At 41.3% G+C, this 18,845-nt stretch overlaps 1 protein-coding gene across 1 annotated transcript in view; it reads left to right on the top strand.

Annotated features, from left to right (window-relative positions):
• eIF2Bbeta (eukaryotic translation initiation factor 2B subunit beta) overlaps positions 1-18,836 on the top strand; it is a 29,864-nt gene extending 11,028 nt beyond the window's left edge. The window contains exons 12-26 of the mRNA XM_013318830.1: positions 6,660-6,871; positions 7,454-7,522; positions 10,353-10,447; positions 10,522-10,651; positions 10,738-10,807; positions 10,895-11,063; positions 11,527-11,655; positions 17,012-17,119; positions 17,302-17,418; positions 17,535-17,600; positions 17,724-17,858; positions 17,940-18,032; positions 18,106-18,304; positions 18,388-18,500; positions 18,708-18,836. Of these exons, the coding sequence (XP_013174284.1) occupies positions 6,660-6,871; positions 7,454-7,522; positions 10,353-10,447; positions 10,522-10,651; positions 10,738-10,807; positions 10,895-11,063; positions 11,527-11,655; positions 17,012-17,119; positions 17,302-17,418; positions 17,535-17,600; positions 17,724-17,858; positions 17,940-18,032; positions 18,106-18,304; positions 18,388-18,500; positions 18,708-18,770 (1,768 nt within the window). The 3' untranslated portion in view covers positions 18,771-18,836. The remainder of the gene's footprint in view (positions 1-6,659; positions 6,872-7,453; positions 7,523-10,352; positions 10,448-10,521; positions 10,652-10,737; positions 10,808-10,894; positions 11,064-11,526; positions 11,656-17,011; positions 17,120-17,301; positions 17,419-17,534; positions 17,601-17,723; positions 17,859-17,939; positions 18,033-18,105; positions 18,305-18,387; positions 18,501-18,707) is intronic.
• The last annotated feature ends 9 nt before the right edge of the window (positions 18,837-18,845 follow it).

The following is an 18,845-nucleotide window of genomic DNA, read 5'->3' as shown; positions in this document are numbered from 1 at the left end:
CTGCTGGTGTCGTTTGAATTTTTAGCGTTTCTCTTTTGTTTAAATAGTGTAAAAAAAAAGGTGACGGTGACATCTGTCGAATTAACGACAGATGTGGGAAGAGTCTTGGAAATGAGGCCAAATTGGCCGCTTTTTTTTACGGCACACAAATTTAAACGAATATTGAAATTCACTAATATTTCTTGCAAGTACCTAGCACCTTGTGCTAGGTACTAGTTCACAGTAGTGGAATGAAGGGATTCAAACATACCACCACTCTTTACCCATTGCGCTATTATGGTGATGCATTATTAACCATAGTCCTCGACTGTTGAAAGCTAGTCAGGTCGACGATGCGAGACCCAAATGGGGGTCAGGGTCCTGAGCTCGACGAAGGTCAGGAGTTTCGCAAGGCGACCTCGCGCGCACGTTTCTGTTAGGAAACGTACAGCCAGAGGAAGTTGAAATAAATGGCCTAACAGGGTCGAAACGCAACATTAGGATAACACAAATGATTCAGCGTAATATTAGGTATGATCTGACGATTGAATCAGATATTTGAAGAGAAGAGAAGAGAGGAACAGATATAAATAGGGATATCTTTTGAACCTGTCTGACATTATGCAAGTTGATCTCTTACCGCTGTTAGTTGTCAGAAAATATGTAAAACCTATTTCCGCCGAGAAAATGACACAAAAAACTAGACAGCTATCTGACAAAGGATCTTGTAGTACTTATTTTTGACTAGCTGTCGCCCGCGAATCCGTCCGCGAGTCATCAAAAAAAATAATTAGTAGCCTATGTATTCTTCCAGACTATGTTCTATCATCTATGTGAAATTTCAGCGAGATCCATGCTGCTGTTTAAAATATTAGTAAGATTTAAACAGAGTGTGCCAATGACGAGCTATTGAGTATTATAGTTTCACCTTTTCCTGAGTTTAATCAGTTTGTCGCAATATAAGTTGCTCAATAAATATATCGCGTAGGATCTACAATTGATGGATAGCACTTTTGTTGCACAGAGCGTAATTAGTTGTAGTTAATCTCAGTACTCAAGTAACGTAATCGTCACCCACTGGATTACACAATGTAGTGATGTGAATGAATATATCGATATGTGTCATTTATCACGTTTTACAGGGCTTAGTGTTTGAATTGGCACGTCCGGGAACAAGAGATCTGCTCTACGTGCCAAATCATTTATACATGTTGTTTTGCTTATTTGAACGCTTCATCCATATTGAAACTTGTGTTTTATTTGAATGATTCTTGAATAAAACACGCGTCCAGTCATCTGTCACAAAAGAACATTTATTCAGCTATGATTTTGTTCAAGAACTTAAAAAAAAAGTTAACCGAATTTTCAGTTTAACTCATAGATTATGTTCGAAAACAAACGAAAGGATGTTACATCAAGTCAATTCGGAACCGTGACGTGAAAATTAAATCCAGTATCTTTTCTAAATAAACCTCTTTAGATTAGCTAAGAATTTGTCGTAGTTGTAACCTACATTTATTATATTCGATAGTTTTTGTTATAATATCGACATTTGCAGTTACAACACTATTCGCGAACAAGACAATAGCTGCGGCCTCGCGCCGGCCTTGGCTCGCTTGCCTCTTTTAGGAAGTGCCAATCTACCTGATCCATCATGAGGAACCTTTTGTATGAACACCACGGTCAATCTACATTGGTGCTTAGTGCGTCCAATTTACTTGAACCGCTACTTAGTAGACTTTGTATGGTGAAGTCAGCCATTTTAAATTGACATTTGAGGTGGTCGTGTTGGGAAGGACTACGAATCTGTGAACAGGTTTGCTATCTACCACATTAAAATTGTGACGTATAAAGCCTCATTAATTTGTCATTAGCCTTTATAATAAGTTACTAGCAGTTGCCCATGACTTTGTGCGAAATTAAAAGTGTAGGTGCAAAACAGTTAAAAAAAAATTCAAATTGGTCCAGTAGTTTTGAAGCTTCTTTAATTTGTTTGGCTCTTTAGTTTCTAATTGTTTCTTATTATCTACTTGGTTTCATACCTGTCAGCGAGTAAGTTGGGTTCTAGATGTCGTTTTCCGCATAACTACTCGTGTAGATAGGTACATATCTATATAGCTAAATACACAATACGTGCTTTATCTACTAAATAATCTAGGCGATTTGCCTGCCTAACGTGTGTAACCAGCGTAACATAGAATCTTGGCATGAGTGTGCCAACAGTATGCCATGTGGCATTCATGAGGAAGAACTTTATGTACACTTTGATAATGCCGAGTATGACCTTGACGTTTATCGTAATCGTGTAGGCAGGAAGTTGGTTTTGTTGCGCTTCAGGAACGTTCAATAACGATGGAACCGGTTTTATTTCTCACAATGTGTGTTGCCTGCTTTAGTTTATAGCTTTTTCTATAAGATTGCGTTTACAATCAGCCAGTACACCACGTATTGTTCAGATTCAAGGTCTTAATATTTAACCACAGACAAACTGCAGATTATTTTGCTAAAATTCGAAAAACAATCAAAAACCAACTGGCCGGAATTTGTTGTTAATATGTTTACATATTAACAGCGTACAAATAAAACTAAATATATTATTTGTATAAGGAACAAAGGGCTTTATAAAGTTTTGATGCTGTAGCAAATGTTACGCAAAATTTATTGCGTATTTGAATTTATTTATAGTACCTACCTACTCTATTTTGTGGTGGTGACGTCACTCATTTGGAAACAATCAGAGACAATGGAAGACTGTGATAACGGAGGTGTAAGGCTTGTCGCGTGGGTTTGCTCTCGCCGACGCAAATATATTTGCATAGCTTTCTATTGATTTCGTTTTCAAAGAAATTTAACTCAAGGCTGGCTTAGTGGAAATAGGGTTTAAAGTATAAGTACTCAAATTCTTAATGATTGTTTAAATAGTTCCTTAGTTTAGTACTAAATACACACTCGATGTTGTCGTAGACATATTTGTTTAATACAAGATACTAATAAAGAACATTTCTTTGAATATGTCATCAAGAGGACGTCGTCAGTATATAAGATGTAAATATACTATGGTTTACAAAGTAAACACCACAACGTGAGGTTGGTAGCAACACGCGCGGCACACGTAAGCAGGCTTTATGTGTACCGCCGTACGCGAACGTGCAGACGTGACGTCACAACACGTGTCCCCCCTACCTCCCACCGCTCCTCCACTCTCCACGCCGCACAGTGTATCTAGTCTAGATAGATACGAATTGTGACGCTATAGGTCCCTACAGGTGAAGATTTAAGCTAGGCTATTAACATTGTCTGATGTCCCAAGCACTGTATAATTGTAGCTTAAAACAAACTGTAGTCATAAGAATCTCATGAAAGGGTTGTATGGTAGTAGATATATAAACAGTGGTGCAGTGCTAGAATACCATATTTTGCATCAATTGGTCGATTTGACCGGTAAAATACCACGACCACACAGATGATGGCCGTCATGTGGAAGTAATTCCTCGTACAATCTGCTGAGTGAGCTTGTCAAAGGACTAATTTTACTTCTTTTCACCCTTACCTTTTCGTGTAAGGAAGGAATGGGAGGGAGGTGGAAGACGCATAGATAGAAAAGCAAAAGAAAGAAAATATCTCCACTTTGTGTGTTTCCTTCTCTGTCGATAAAAGGTGGGCAACGCTTTTTAAAATATAGATTTCTGTAGGCAACAGTTATTTCTCTATTTTTGAGTAAAAAAACAAATGTAAACTCTTAAAACTGCGTAAGTCATTTTTCTTGTTTTTAGTACATTTATATTACGTAATCGTAATACGTTTGTGTGCTTCATACTTTTTCATAGCACACAAATACATTTTTTTAACAATCACATATAAGGAAATGAAATTAGAGGAAGAGGATTGTTAAATTTTTTTCCGCATCGGAATTAGCAGTAGGATGTTCTTCATGTTACAAAGGTTATACTTCAATAACAACTAAGCGAGGTTAAATATAACTACAGCTTTACTAAGCGACTCTCTAATATTTTTTTAATAACTCTCTTTGTGTTCTCGGCCAGATTTAAAAGAGTTATCTTGGCTTTCTAAGACCAAAACTGCTGTTTCAATTATATTTTTATCTCTGTTTTGTGAAAGTCAGGGAAAACGTAATGTTTCATACAGAGACCTTGGTCTTAGGAACCCACGCTAAGGTGGCGTTGTATTCGTATTATGGCCATCTGTTGTATATTCAGGTTTTTATATGTTTAAACTACCCAATCTACATAATTTTCGAACCCCGTACTTCATCTTAATAACCACTGAGCCATAGGGGCTTCAAAGATAAACACAAGCCGCGTCTGTAAGCTATCAGCAAGGGCCTCCCTACCGAGATACATTGTCGGCTGCTGCTCTCTCTGTTCCACTTGCACATTATACCCTATGTTAGAGTAGGACGGAAAGCCATGTATGCGGAATGGCTCAGTAGTAGCAATGTTGTGCTATATTGTACTTTATAGCAAAAGTTGTAGAATTGAATATTGTTGAGGGTTCGATGTATTATTTTTAAATGTTGCAACTATGTCCTAGTATTCCCATGAGTAATTTCCAATGAGAAATAATATTCATTGGTTTTTCGTTGGTTTCTGAGACCAAAATCCATACATAAAACATATTGTTATATCTATTTTTTCAACGATAACGAGAGAAATGACAAGTTTTATAAAAATATTTTGTTCTCAGAAATCAGCTATAAGTCGGTGAATACTTTTCCTACTCTAGAAGTATGTACGTGATTATTACTTTTTTATATACACCAAAATTCGTCGTACTGACTTCAAAGGTCCAAGTAGTTTTCGCCGTACAAAAACTTTGTACAAACTTTATGCTATCATTTTAAACCTTATCACAAAGTTATAAAGTCGATATTCCAATGCAACGATTATCACAACAGCATTGTTTTGAAAGCCAATGTTTTATTTCTCTTTGTTCATAAAATGCTATGCTCAAGTCGACCTTAATGTTTTGAAATACGGTACATATTTAAATGATTCGTGCACGTGTCGTATTGTTTGTGGACGCGACAAAGACGCGACGAGTCATCTACGCGAGCCCACAAGGGCATTGACAACCTCAATACAATATAGACCTTATTCACTAAGTTTTAAGAGATATTTTAGTTCGATGATAGACATCCTTGTATTCCCGAAACTGCGGGGTCGTCGACCGCTCAGTTTCCCCAAGTTCCGTAGGGTTTAGGGTTCACATCTGTAAAGTGGGTGCTATTTCTCATAATATCAGGCATGCAAATAAATTCTCTCATATCTAGCAAACTAGTATTAAGCTATATCTTACTAATATTGTAAATGCGAAAGTTTGGATGGATGTTTGTTACTACGTATCTGGAGAAAAGCTGAATGGAAAAGAAAGAAGAACATACATCCTACTAATTAAGTTAATTTGTTGTTTTCCTAAAGGAAGGAGTCGCAGGTAAAAGCTAGTTGTTTGAAATTATCTCACAATTTTCACTAACAATAATTAAAAAGCAAAATATCGCAATGACCGCTATTATGGAATTAGACGTTCCTGTGTCAACTTATTTTTTAAGTTTATGTTAGTGTGAGCAAGAACCCTAAACTTGATAGGATAGGACCATTAATCAAAAAAGCTGTGGCCATTAGAACCATCTGTGGTCAAATCTGACTGGTTGGTCCATGTCCACTTCCGCAGCGCGACGTCTTTATAAATAACACGTGGTTATTTTCAGAGTCGCCATGTACAATGTTCTCCGGCTTGCAGCTGGTCTCTGTTGAATGTTGACTAGTTCTTGTTATGTTTAGTCTAAGGTTTGTGGTCAATTTTTTCGTCAGAATCATTTGCTCTCAAATTGCGTAAAATAAATCTTTTCTAAATTATAAATTCTTTTCTAAATTGAAAATTATCTTTTCTAAATTCGCAGGTAAATCCAACTTACTGTCGCGACCTTTGTGTTTTCGCGCACATTATATATTTAAGCTCTTTAAGACGAAAAAACAATTTTTAAAATGATTTTCTGTCTACCTTTCTGTCCACCAGTCCGTGTTTGTTTTGGATAATCTCCAAAACGGCTAGATCGATTTTTACTGGAAGCTACCTGATGTATGCGATAGTAACGTAGGCTATTTTATTTAATTTTGTACAGGCGACGGCTACTGTGTTAAAGTATAAAGGCAGCGAAGTTGTACGGTTATATTTATGTTTGATATCTCCTGCAATATTGCATCGTAGTTATTGCTTATCAGCAGTAGTGCGTGCGGAGTCATCAACCGAACTTATCAGCTGCCTAGATAACAACAGCACTGTTGCATATCATCACGCTCTTATCCTATTGCAGGGTGGACAGACTTTCTTGGATACCAGTGTCTTACGTGTCATTTAGTATTAAAAATTAAACTGAATTTTGTAGCCTGTACGCTGTTCAGCCTGTAATCTATTTCTGTTTGAAATGACAATCAGATCCGTACAGTCGTTGTAAAGTTAACGTGATAATAAATATCCATATAATCCAAACTTTGGCAAGAACATAACTCACCTCTGTAAACTAAAGGGGTAGGCAGAGATCACGGACTTCTATTTGGTGCGGTCCTGACACATCTCTCCGGTTTTTTCCGCATTCATACATCTACAAATCTTGGTTTTGTATTATTAGTAAGTAATCAAGTAATGTTTGTTGTCGGCAGTGATGGCAGCAGTGCGGGCAGCCCCAAGGAGGCGTGCGTCGCTGCGTCGCCCCCGCCTGCGCACACGCATGCGCACGCCAAGCGCGACGTGCGCCATCCGCACGGCCCGCACGGCCCACACGGACCACATGTCCCGCACCCCGCTCACCTGCCCCAGCATCACCCGCAGCATCATCACCCGCAGCACCACGACCAGAGGAGGCTCAGTGTCGGTTAGTTGAATTGTTCATGTTGCCAACAATGTGTTTTAATGCAAATTACAACCGCAATATGTATATTTTTATAGCTTAGAAAAGAAACATTTTAGACTTCCTTCCAACTGCATTAAACATCAAGTAAGATTTTGATTCTGGCAACGAATTTATATTTAAATTGGCTCTGATAATTTGGAGCTGGTCCAGGTCACAGGTCGCTGCAGGCTGTGTGCAGGCGAGCGTCACATACAGATATTTTATGTCCGGACCTACTGACCTGTATCATTTGACTCACAAGCCAACATATAATGAATCATTTTGATACTGCAAGGGAATAAAATGTATTAGAATTAGATAAAGGCAACATATTAATTTAAAGTAAGGGAAAAAAGTTTGTATATCAATTAAAAGAAAAAAAATAAAACGTTTGAATATATCAGAGTTTTCTAAACTTTATTTTTTGAACCCACAACTTTTTCCGTCATCGTACACCTCTGTTGTCCTTTTTTTTATTTTACGTGTGTACAAAAGTATATTGTCCTCCCTTTTATTGTTTTTTTAAGAAAACAGAGATGAGAATATGTTTTATGTTTGGTGCAGGCGGAGGCGCCGGTGGGTCGCGGCGTGCGGAGCGCCGCGCTGCCGGTCCTTCAGAGAGGCGACGTCCTGGTCAGTTAATTTTATATTTACTATATATTAATTACTATTTTATAGAAAGTGTTGACACGTTTAATACCAGGACATACTGACCGTGCTAGTCTAGGACGTCAATGATGTTTCTTTTATGTCATCCCAACTTTAATTGACACCATTTAGGGGAGAAATTCGCTATTTAAATATCACCCCAAAATGACAAGAAGCGTAAGAGGTGCGCCACGACCGTACCAATGGGTAATTCTTGTTCTATTTCAACTCATATTTAGTTTTGTTATAACCACAAAGGATTAGACAAAGTTTATAAATAGATATGTGATGCAAAAAGTGATTATTGTATCGGGCATCGACACAGCCATTGCCTTTGCGTCTCCACAAGGTAAAAATAACAGCAGCGAGCTTGTTTTTATGTTTTTATTTAGTCTCTGTGTATGATAAAGTTCAGAGGAACGAGTTTTGTTTGACTGAGGTCGAGACTCGATGCCACTTTTTATTTCCACTTGTTAAAATGGCCGCATACAGATTGCTAACGTATACACTCCTACATGACGACGGCTTTCAAGTCTCAATACAAATTATTTCGTCGTAAATGGCTCTACGGAACAGAGAAGCAGCGATCGTGGATGGACTTGTGATGATCGGTAAAATCCTGTAAAGCTCCTGCCTCCGTGACCACAGGTTGTTACTTAAAAAACTGCATAAGTAATATGTGTAAAAAAGAGTACAGACCAAGAGTCTGTAGATGTCGTTTGTTCTAATGAAAAAAAGCACTCTCCACTACGGATGTGTAGTGCTACAACAGCCTTATAAAATGAAAAAAATATATTGTCGATACAAGGAAGCGTGAATTAATTTAAGACTCGATTTAAATCTAGATTGAAAGTTTGTGAACGTCCGCGTCGGCCGCGGCCGAGGTTTCGTAAGCCGCTTTCTATAGCGCGACTCCTCTCTGCTTGCTCCTTTTGTTTTATATATTATGCACAGAGACGGAATTGTGGACGTGTGTGATGGAGACTGACTGAGTACACAGTGCACTATTACTATTGTTTGAATGCAAGAATACACAACCCGCAAGACATTCGAAGGAGAATGAAATGTATCTTATATCTATTTATATTGATAAAATTGAAAGGTTTGTATGTAGTATCGAGATAAAAAATATTTCGTGTCTTCGCTTTTGTTCCGAGTAATCTCCGAAACGGATGTACTAATTTAGACATGACTTTCGGGTAGGTAGCCTATCAACGCGGGCATATAGTGAACATGACAAAGTCGCAGGAGACCGCTAGTGTATTAATACAAATGACACGAAGCTCTACTATAATAGAATAATTTAAATGTGTAGAAATAAAAATATAACGAGTTCGTACCATTTCGAAACTTAAAGTCAATTCTATACATTTTTAGGCTTTGTCTAGAGGAGGCAGTTGTATATGTTCGTGTGTACAGCTCTGTATGAATGTGTCGTCACTAGCGACTGTATAACAATAGTCACTGTTCGAGGCATAGATAACAAAACCAATGCGAAGTCTATGGTTAGTGTTTGAGCAGTGTTGTCTATTGTAGAGGTTCACTAAGAGAGGTGTTAGGTTACGTATTGTCACCTCATGGGACTTTCATAAATATCCGGATACGGAGCAATACCTATTGAATATTAAATGCACTGCTCACACATCACATCTTTTGTTTATATAATTAGCAACTGTTATTGTACAGCAGAAGGAAAGTGTTCAGTCGAAATACTGTCTACTTTTTAATTTCTTGCATCAGTTTAGTAAATGTTAATAAATTTTGTCTCGACATTAAAAACTTTAAAACTATTACATTTAGTTTGGTAGTATACTTCATACTTAGTTTACTATTGCCACAGTCTAGTGGTCTGTCTGGTCATACCTCGAGTAAGTGCGCGCGTGTCTGTTGCCAACTCCGCCACGAGCCGAAATGCGTCTTGTGCGGCCACAAACACAGCGTTTTAAAATAATTATATATTGTGAGGATTTGTAAACAGTTATTTAATTCAGAGTTGTCTTATAATATATAATCGAACGATATAGATTTAAACTTTCTTATAGTAGAAGAAGTACTAGAATATAATATCTATAGAACATAATGTGCTATAGAATTAAAAAAAAATCGTTGCAACTTTTCGCCCGCTTGTTTAGCGGCCGCACCGGTCGGATCAACTTTCCCCATAGCGCGTGCGTTACCACGGTCCCGCCGGTTGCGTAAGTGTTCGCACGGCCCCGTGATGCTTCCCCACCACTGGGCCCCGCACCGTGCCTACACCGCACCCTCCCGCGCCCTCCCGCGCCCTCTGCGGTAACTTTGGGCAAGAAGGTGCTTGCGAGGTGAACCTCTGCACTTGGAGGGCATCTTTGGACATTTCTATCGTTTGAAAATTGTTATATGTAGCCATGAACTAGCGATTAATTGCGCCATCAAAGTATGACTCATCGACATTTGTGTTGCTTTAAGTGTTGTTATGTCTTTGAATGGATTAAATGTCTTCTTATTATAATTAAATTTATGCTAAATAGGATTCTCATTCATCTTCATTCATTCAGAGTAAAATTGGTTGCCGAGATGCAAAGATTTTACTTTGAGGAACCATTATAAATGTTTGAGTAGGTAACTAATAAACGAGTCTTAAATGTGGTAGTTGGTCATCTTGCTCTAATTTTCTGTACTCATGTAAGTAGGTGAACGCATCGAATTATGGATTAACAAGGCTGTAAGACATCGTATACCCGTAATTGGATTGAGACGTGTTAATTATCCTTAGGCTGAAAATTAAAATCCTATAATTAGTTGTTCAAATATTGAGTGGTACATTGGCGTATTGCAGAGATGAGGTTGAGCCCGGGTGCGGGGGCGGGGCCGTCCGCTGAGCCTCACCTGCACCACGCCCCGCACCACGCCCCTCACCACATGCATCACATGGTAACATATTGTTTCATCACTTATTCAAGATATAAACAAGTACACGTCTATAAGAACGCGACGTGATGTTGCAGGACACGAACCCGCTTGAGGGCGGCGTGGAGTCGTTGGTGAGCGCGGGCTCCTCCGACGGTGAGCTGTCTAGCAAGGCAGGCGACAGCCCCAGCAGGAAGCGCCGCCGGATCTCCCGCCATATCTCATCAGGTAACTGTCCAGTGCTATCTCTCTGCTCCTACTGTGTTGTAACTTAATGCGGGCAAATAGTCCTAATGAAGTATAATACATTGCAGGTGAAAGCAATGTGTCGGTGGCGGCGCCAGTGGTGGAGCGGCGGACACCCCGGCTGCCCTATCAGCCTCCGTAAGTACACTACACTGCGTTACAATACTTAAGTGTAGCGAAGATGATGAAGAAATGGGTTATTTAAACCTGTAACTTTGTGTGCAGGCGCCGGATGCGGTACGTGAGCGGTGGCGGCGGCGTGTGGGCGCACGAGCGTCTGCTGGACTCGCACCCGCAGCACGTGGCCCACCCCCACGCGCTGCCCCCGCATGCCCACCCCCACGCACACCCGCACGCCCACCCCCACGCGCCGCTGCTGCTCGACATCAACCAGGTTAGCATACATTCTCCTGTCACATTTTTGCCACAACAAAACTACTCACAACTTAACATTTCCGAGGTGACTCGTCAAGAGGACATCACATTTGAGATTTAACACGTAAATACTTTTTTAGGCGGTTATATGCGGTGAAATCCCGTCCTGAACATTGTCAAAGGCCTAGCTATAATCTTAAAACTATAAAATGTCCGCAATTAAAATGTCTTGGTTAATAGTTTGAGGTCAGAGAATCATCTTTGTTCGTGAAAATGTGAAATAAGGCTCAAGTGTGCCAATTTGAATGTGCGTGTGGCCGCTACAGCGATAGGGATACGTCTATGTCCCTGTTCGCGCCCCCCACCCTCCCCCGGCCTACATATTGCTCTCTTTAGGTTTGTTTGCAAATGTACATTGTATTTAAGTTTTGTGGTTGAAGTGTGATATTGTGCGTAACATGAGGGCGACGCGTGTTCTCTAGATGTCGCTGCGGGGCGCTCGGCTGGGCGCGCTGGGTGGCGGCGTGGGCTGGCCGCACCCCCACGCCCACGCCCACGCGCACCCGCACGCCCACGCGCACCCGCACCGCGACCACGCGCAGCGCACGCAGGTACGCACACACGCACGTAGGCGGGGCTAGCGATATGCGGCACGCACGCACCACTTCACACTAACAAATTAATTCACGTACCCACTTTGATTTCATTTAGATAAATAAATATTACAACAAATAACAATACAGCTGTTTAGCTAATTAATATTTAAGTAACAACAGTTTTTTTTTTTAATTATGTTTCAGTTAGTACTTTAAACTGAGAGTTCAGAAGGGAAGACAAAGTTTACGTGAATTAATTTCCTAGTCCCGTATTGTTCTATTTATGTCTGAAACGTTAGATAGAATCGCGGTGATAATCGTTGTCTCTTGTTTATAAAGTGACAAAGGATGCCCACACGAGCAGTGCGGAGTCGCTGTTCTATCAATATGTTGTACACCAAAGTATGTGGAGTGTGTCTAAGTAGGCATATTGCAATCGTACGAAACAGCAGCAGTTATAAACATTTTATACAATATACTTTGGTCTTTTCTCTGTGTATTTTTGTTTTAACATTTTATAATCTTATGTAATTTTATTTTAAAACGAAATACAGTTTTTTTTTATTTGAATATACATATTTCAACCAAATATAACAGTATGTACTTGTCAATACATTTTTTAATCTGTACTTACGACACATGATATAGATAGCAGTTTTACAATATTATGCCATTAACGAACACTACGATATCAAATTGAAAAAAAAACATAAGTAACAGAGTGAAGGCACACATTGCGAATTTGATTTAGTATATATTTTTATAGACTTGTTAAAAGTTGGTTATGTTATTACGTAAGTTAAGAACTTAGTTTAAGACACAATCTTTCTGACTTAAGTTTGATACAGAAACTGTTTCACTGTATCTTTCAAGATGGCAAGTGATGAGTTACGTTACGGATTCGAAGACGATAGGTATTATTTACCCAAAATCTGGGCATAGCATATATATATATATAATATAAGTGACGGCCTTGTTATATAAGTATTAGGATGTGCACTGTGCTCCAAATTAGTCATAAGTTGTTATATATGATGAACCTTACCCTGTTCATCCGTTGTGTAACGTGGTGCGACTGTACGTACTCCTAACGACGGAAACCTAGCTAGCTTCTATCAATACATTGGAATTTTTGGTCCCTCGAGTCGGACTTTTGTATTTGTTGAGTTGGGTACGGTCGCGCCCCGTGTGTCGCGAGGGGTGTAGGGGTGGGGTGGGGTGGGTAAGCAAGGGCGGAGATGCGGAGGTACAGAGCGTGCGCTGCAGGTGGCGAGCGGCGGCGGCGCGGCGGGCGAGCTGTGGGGCGCCGCGGTGTTGCCCGCTCTGCCGCTGCGCTACCAGGTACCGCACGCTGCACTGCTGGCCCACGCCGGCATATAGTGCCTAACTACATCTGTTGGGGTTCATGTTGCTATCTCATTGTAATAATTTGGGTGTCTAGTGCATCGACAGTAATGGGTTGTAGTTACAGGTTGAGTGAAGCTTTGTTCCCGAGAGGAATTGTATGTGATGGTTTTTGAATCGATGTAACGAATGAGAATTACAATTTTTGCTCCACCATCAAAGGATGAGAAAACTAAATTACAAGTATTTTTTTGATATTAGTCGAAGATTCCTCTTCGTTACATCAACGCTTTACTAAAATGGTCGACGCTTGTTTTCGTCCCTTTTCTTTAGATTTTACGGCACCGTTCAAGTATAATTGCTATTTTGTGCTCGTCACTTGATTCGCCATACTCGTGGCGATCCGCTTCTTATCTTGCCCCGACCTTCCAATGGTCCTTAAACGATTCAACGCTATCGTGATTTTAGATTTCACTTGAGATCTGCATGTTTCCTTCAAATTTCTAATGCTTGGAATATCACGGAATGTTTTACGATTGTAATGTGATCTGTTATGCTCATGACAGACGTCTTTGTCTTGTTTCTACTTGGGCTTGAGGTGTAGGTGCTTGTTCCAGATACTCCGGTGCCCTTTACATTACGTATGTGCTGAACAAATGCTCTCTTAGTGTTAACAATTGTGCTAACTTTGCTCTAAGGTGCTGCGGCTGTGGAACCAGATTTAGTTCAAACGACACTATCTTCTAGTTGCATCAGCAGCACTGCAGTTTTCTAAACATTAGTTTCGTTATAGTTTTAGTTGTGGCCAAATTTGTTTTTGAGTCTTGAATATATATACAAGTGTTCCGATGGTTTGATATTGTGTCTAGACAATTTCACAGTGCGTTTTGAAATTTATAGCTGCACTTTTATAATATTCTATTTCACATCAACAGTTTAGTTTTAGCAAATCTGTTGAGGCTTGCTTCAAGTTTTTCAATAATTCTAGATGTGTTTTGGGGTCGTTTGTCTTCAGCAGTAGCCCCGCTTGTCTGCCGGCAATGTTCGCACGCATTACTTCATAGATTGAGAACGGTTACAGTTCCTGCTTACGTTTATAACTCTAGCGACTTGCAGAACTAGACCCAGAGGTTAACAGTTTTTATTGTGGTATTTTAGAGGTACGCAAACATATCACAAACGAAATTTTTCCCTACATTGCTAATTTTTAGTTCTTTTAAAGCAAGATAAGAACCCCCGCTACTACATTCTAATTTATAAATTACAGAAGCCTGAATTGTGAAAGATTTTTCTATCTGCTTCTTAGTTCGCTCTCACAAAACGTTTTTGACATAATTTTTTTCTGATTTCCTAATGGGCATCATTTTCTTTCTATTACTTATATTTACCCATGGCTTCGTTCGCATATTCTCTTTTACAATAATATGCTAAATACATATTTCTTGTGTTGGTGAAATCCGAAATATTTTTGAAATCGAATCTAAATTGAATTTTTTTTATTGCAACTTATTCTTTGCCTTTACCTGCCTTCAAGTGAATACTTTAAAACTTGCTTAAATTATTAATACGAAGTAGCATTTTGTATGAATACTAATTAAGATATAATATGTTTGCGTGCCTCTCATATAAACGGTCGGTTCCGACTCGAGCACATATGCATGCCCAGATTATATTGTGATGTAACCTAACTCTGCGACGGAATCCATTAGTTTTAATTCTTTAACGACATCTGTATGTTGCTTGTAAGACTTACGTTTGCGTCTCCAACCCCTCTAGACGTGCAGATATCGTCTTACTCTCGCTCACTATAAGGTCTACAATGCTATGTACCGGACGCTGCTTGAATTTACGCCACAAGTTTGATTATGTCAACTGTCAATAATCTGATTATTTCATTATGCGCTTTATTACTATAGCTGTCTTAAAGGTGTTTGATGGTCACTGCTTATTTTCGTTGTTTCCTTTAAGTTTAGATTTGCATGTAGGTCACATCCGCGTGAAGTCTTTCGTTTTCAATTACGCGTCTATTTCTTTTAAAAAAAATCTGACTTTACCATTTGGCATTCTTGCTTTCTATCATTTAAGCCATTATCTATTTATATTACTAGATTAAGCAGGCTTTTTTGTTCTAAATGCAATGTTCAAGCAGCGTTCGAACCAAATAATATTGTGGTGGGGCTCGGGAATATCTTTATATTTCACATGTGTTATCAAATGTACCGGGTACAGTGTACAGCTTGTCCTCCCGGCGAATGAACGTAAAGTGAAGCACCTTCCTAACCTCTCACAAAAACTTTAGAAATAGACGTGCATAATGCGAGTAGCGGTCGACTGTTCTTATTCTTTTATTATGTGTTTAAATTTTCAAAGTGCTACTTCTTAGTATGACATATATTTATTGTATTTGTGGCCAGATAATATTGGTAGCCTGGCGCGGACTGAATATTTTCTATGATTCTATTTCACCTTCCTCTGTATAATGTGATTTGAGAGACACGTCCGCTACTTTATAAGCACATGTTATGTTAGCGTTAAAGCTTGGCTCTTGTGATTGTGGCAGGATGTCGCGGGCGCAATGTAAACATGCCTTTTGGGCTAAGAAATGCTCTCCTAACATTCCATGACAACGCAAAGTTCACAATGCGCCCGCGGGGAAGTCAGGCGTTGGGAACGATAGCGCTAGAACGCTAGCGAGGTGGCGGTAGTCTGCATAGATACGTCACATACCAAACTTATATACATATAATTTTATTGTATGTGATACATAGACAATGCACAATGCTTGGATGACATTCTAGGTACACGTCTGTGGATTTACACAATCTTGCACAAATAATTAATAAATTAATTAAATATTTCTAAGTTATTGAGGTTGTGTAACTACAATTGACGAACTTATACGATTCAGTTGTCGATGTTTTTATTAATTTCACACTTTCGACATAGTCCTTTACTTCTTTATATACAAACATAAAACAACGCAAACTTGGCCCCGATCTCGCTCACATGTAACAACGGGGCGCGGCGACCTCCCAAATATCTTCCCCGATACCGCATGCATTGAGTTCTTGTATATTGTGATTGTGTGAGAGCCCTCGCTACTAGGCTCTAGCTTACTTCGTAGAGGTCCACTGTGGAGATATTTGGTTGGTCGCTTACCTTCAGTTGGCTGTTATCTTAAGCTCTTTTTAATGTCAATTTTAACAACATGTTTCATTGTATTTTTGGGTGAGGTATATTAACAAAAGACGCTGTTCGTCGCTGTCAATTTCGCTCAGACTTTTATATCTTTTTTTTTAATAGCTGGCATTTAGAATTAATAAAATCCACAAATAGAGCGGTTTCTATCATCTATTTATATAATATATATTTATGTATTTACATCGTGTTACCCTCTCGAATGCCGCCATAGTGTTGTCTCCTTAGGTAAATCAGTATGTCTACGTATGTTTTTACATGTAATGCATATACGTTTATTTTCCGCTTTCTATATCTTAAAGGAGTTTGTATATCTAGCAATAGTTTTGATCGTTTGCTGTTTGATATGTCACTGCATCGTGCGGCACGGGCGAGTGCGGTCGCGGCACACCACGAGACAGACATCTTGCGCTTTAGGCTGTATAGTCGCGTTATAAATGCTAATCCTGTGTTTCGGTGCGCGGTTTCATTTTTACTTTTTAATGTACAGTTTTCCCTTTGCAAGATAGAACACAACACAATAACCATTATCCTTTTTTGATTATTTTTTACACACTTTTTTAAGATTTTGTATAGTTTTCCGCTGTTTTGTTACGTGTGTTTTATCTTGTATAATTTACTTACTGACGGGGCGAAGCGAGCGACATCGGGCAGACGCTATGTTCAATTTTTGTAAAATGTTGATTAGTTATTACCAAACAATCGAAAATTGATGTGGTAATAGTGTGGGCTAGTGTCGCTCCCGCCCCGGCCCGGCCGGCTCCGCCCCCGAGGGCGTGGCGTGTGCCGGGCGCGGGCGAGCGTGCGCGCTACAGACAACTTGCTGCAGATGGGCGGCGTGTACCCGGGCGTGCCCTACCACGGGGGCTTCCCGCCGCCGCCGCCGCGTGCGCCCTTCGCCTCGCCGCCTCACGCGCACTACATCGCCGGCTCACAGGTGAGTGATGATTATGTCTATACCAAGCGCATATCATCAACTAATTTGTTTTTTTTTTTCAAAAAAATCGTGATATTTAATATTTTTCAGAAGGATGGAAGGAGAATGTTAACTTGATTAATTTGAATCATATTCGGGAACTTGTGTAACGGAGTAGTGTAATATGGTGTGTGTTGTGTCAGCGCGCGGAGGGCGGGCGGATGGAGGTGGTGGGCGGCGGCGAGGGCGGGATGTCCCCGCTGCCGCCCGCGCCCGACCTGCACCACGCGCCCCACGGCCCCCTGCTGCTCACCGCTGAGGTACCACATCATACGCATACAACAAACATCCTTACAACTTCATTTATAAATCGATAATTCATCACGAGTCTTCTCGTTTAGCTGTGATTAAATAAGTGAAATGTTTGTTGTTGCAGGCTCGGGGGGCGCCACTGGAGCTGATGGCGCCGCATCACACGCGCCACGCTCTCCCTCACCACCACGTGAGTCACACGCTATTGTGGGGTGCTAATTCCATGAATGTCTTCGTACCGTGATATATCCCTCCCCGTCGTATCATTAAACGTAGTCTGTTCATAATAAAGTATTGTTTGTAAAATGTACAGCGGCGCAGCAGTGTGGGCGTGAGCAGCGGCCTCGGTGCCGTCAGCGTGGTGGGGGCGGGGTCTCGCGCCGCGCGGCCCTACGTGCGCGCCGCCGCCCGCTGGCCGCCGCATCCCGTGCACCACATACACGCTCAGGTAACACATTCACCGCTCACAATGGATGCGGTCGCACCGCTTCATCATCGCCGAGTTAACATATATGTGTTCCTGTATCAGAGCGGGGGCACGCTGCTGGGCGCGACGCTGCCGCACCCGCAGCTGCAGGTGACGCCCACGCTGTCGCTGCCGCCGCCGCCGCCCACCTACCAGGTAAGGTGACCGCAGCACGCGCAGCAGCAGTGCGCGCGCATGTGCCGGTGTTACAGCGCCGTGTGTCGGGCAGGTGTTCCTGAACCTGCTGGCGATGTTCCCGCTGTCCCCGTACGGCGAGGCGCGCGAGGAGGCCGCCGAGTCGGAGCCCGAGAACTACGAGGCGCTGCTGTCGCTGGCGGAGCGCCTGGGGGAGGCGAAGCCCCGCGGCCTCGCCAGACACGAGATCGACCAGCTGCCCACCTACAAGTACTCCGAGCAGACCAGACACGGTACGTATGGGAGGAGCCCAGAGATGAAGAGACTTAGCCTCGTCGTTTGTGTTAACGTGTGGTCGCGTGTTGCGCGTGCGCAGGCGAGCAGACGTCGTGCGTGGTGTGCATGTGCGAGTTCGAGGCGCGCCAGACGCTGCGGGTGTTGCCCTGCGCGCACGAGTTCCACGCCAAGTGTGTCGACAAGTGGCTCAGGGTGAGTCTCATACATACGTCATTCTAGTCATTTATTTGAATGGAATTTGAGGGAAGTGGTCGCTGACTACACTCGACAGAGTACTGTGTAGTTTGTGGTGTATTTGATGTTACTTCCAATGTTGATAACGCTGACATGTATAGTGACATAGTGAGCAACAAACAGCACCAGACAATACACTGATACCATGTTTGTTATAACTTTCAGTCAAATCGGACGTGTCCCATCTGCCGCGGCAATGCTTCGGAGTACTTCAACAATTCGGAGTGACAGCGCGCGACGCCCCGCCCCGCCGGCCACGCCCTGGGCGCCGCCCTGTGCCACGCCCCGCCGGCCCTAGGACCG

Source organism: Papilio xuthus, unplaced genomic scaffold (assembly GCF_000836235.2).
Source record: "Papilio xuthus unplaced genomic scaffold, Pxut_1.1 DF826776.1, whole genome shotgun sequence".
Taxonomy (NCBI): domain Eukaryota; kingdom Metazoa; phylum Arthropoda; class Insecta; order Lepidoptera; family Papilionidae; genus Papilio; species Papilio xuthus.
This window is presented reverse-complemented; position numbering and strand designations above follow the sequence as displayed.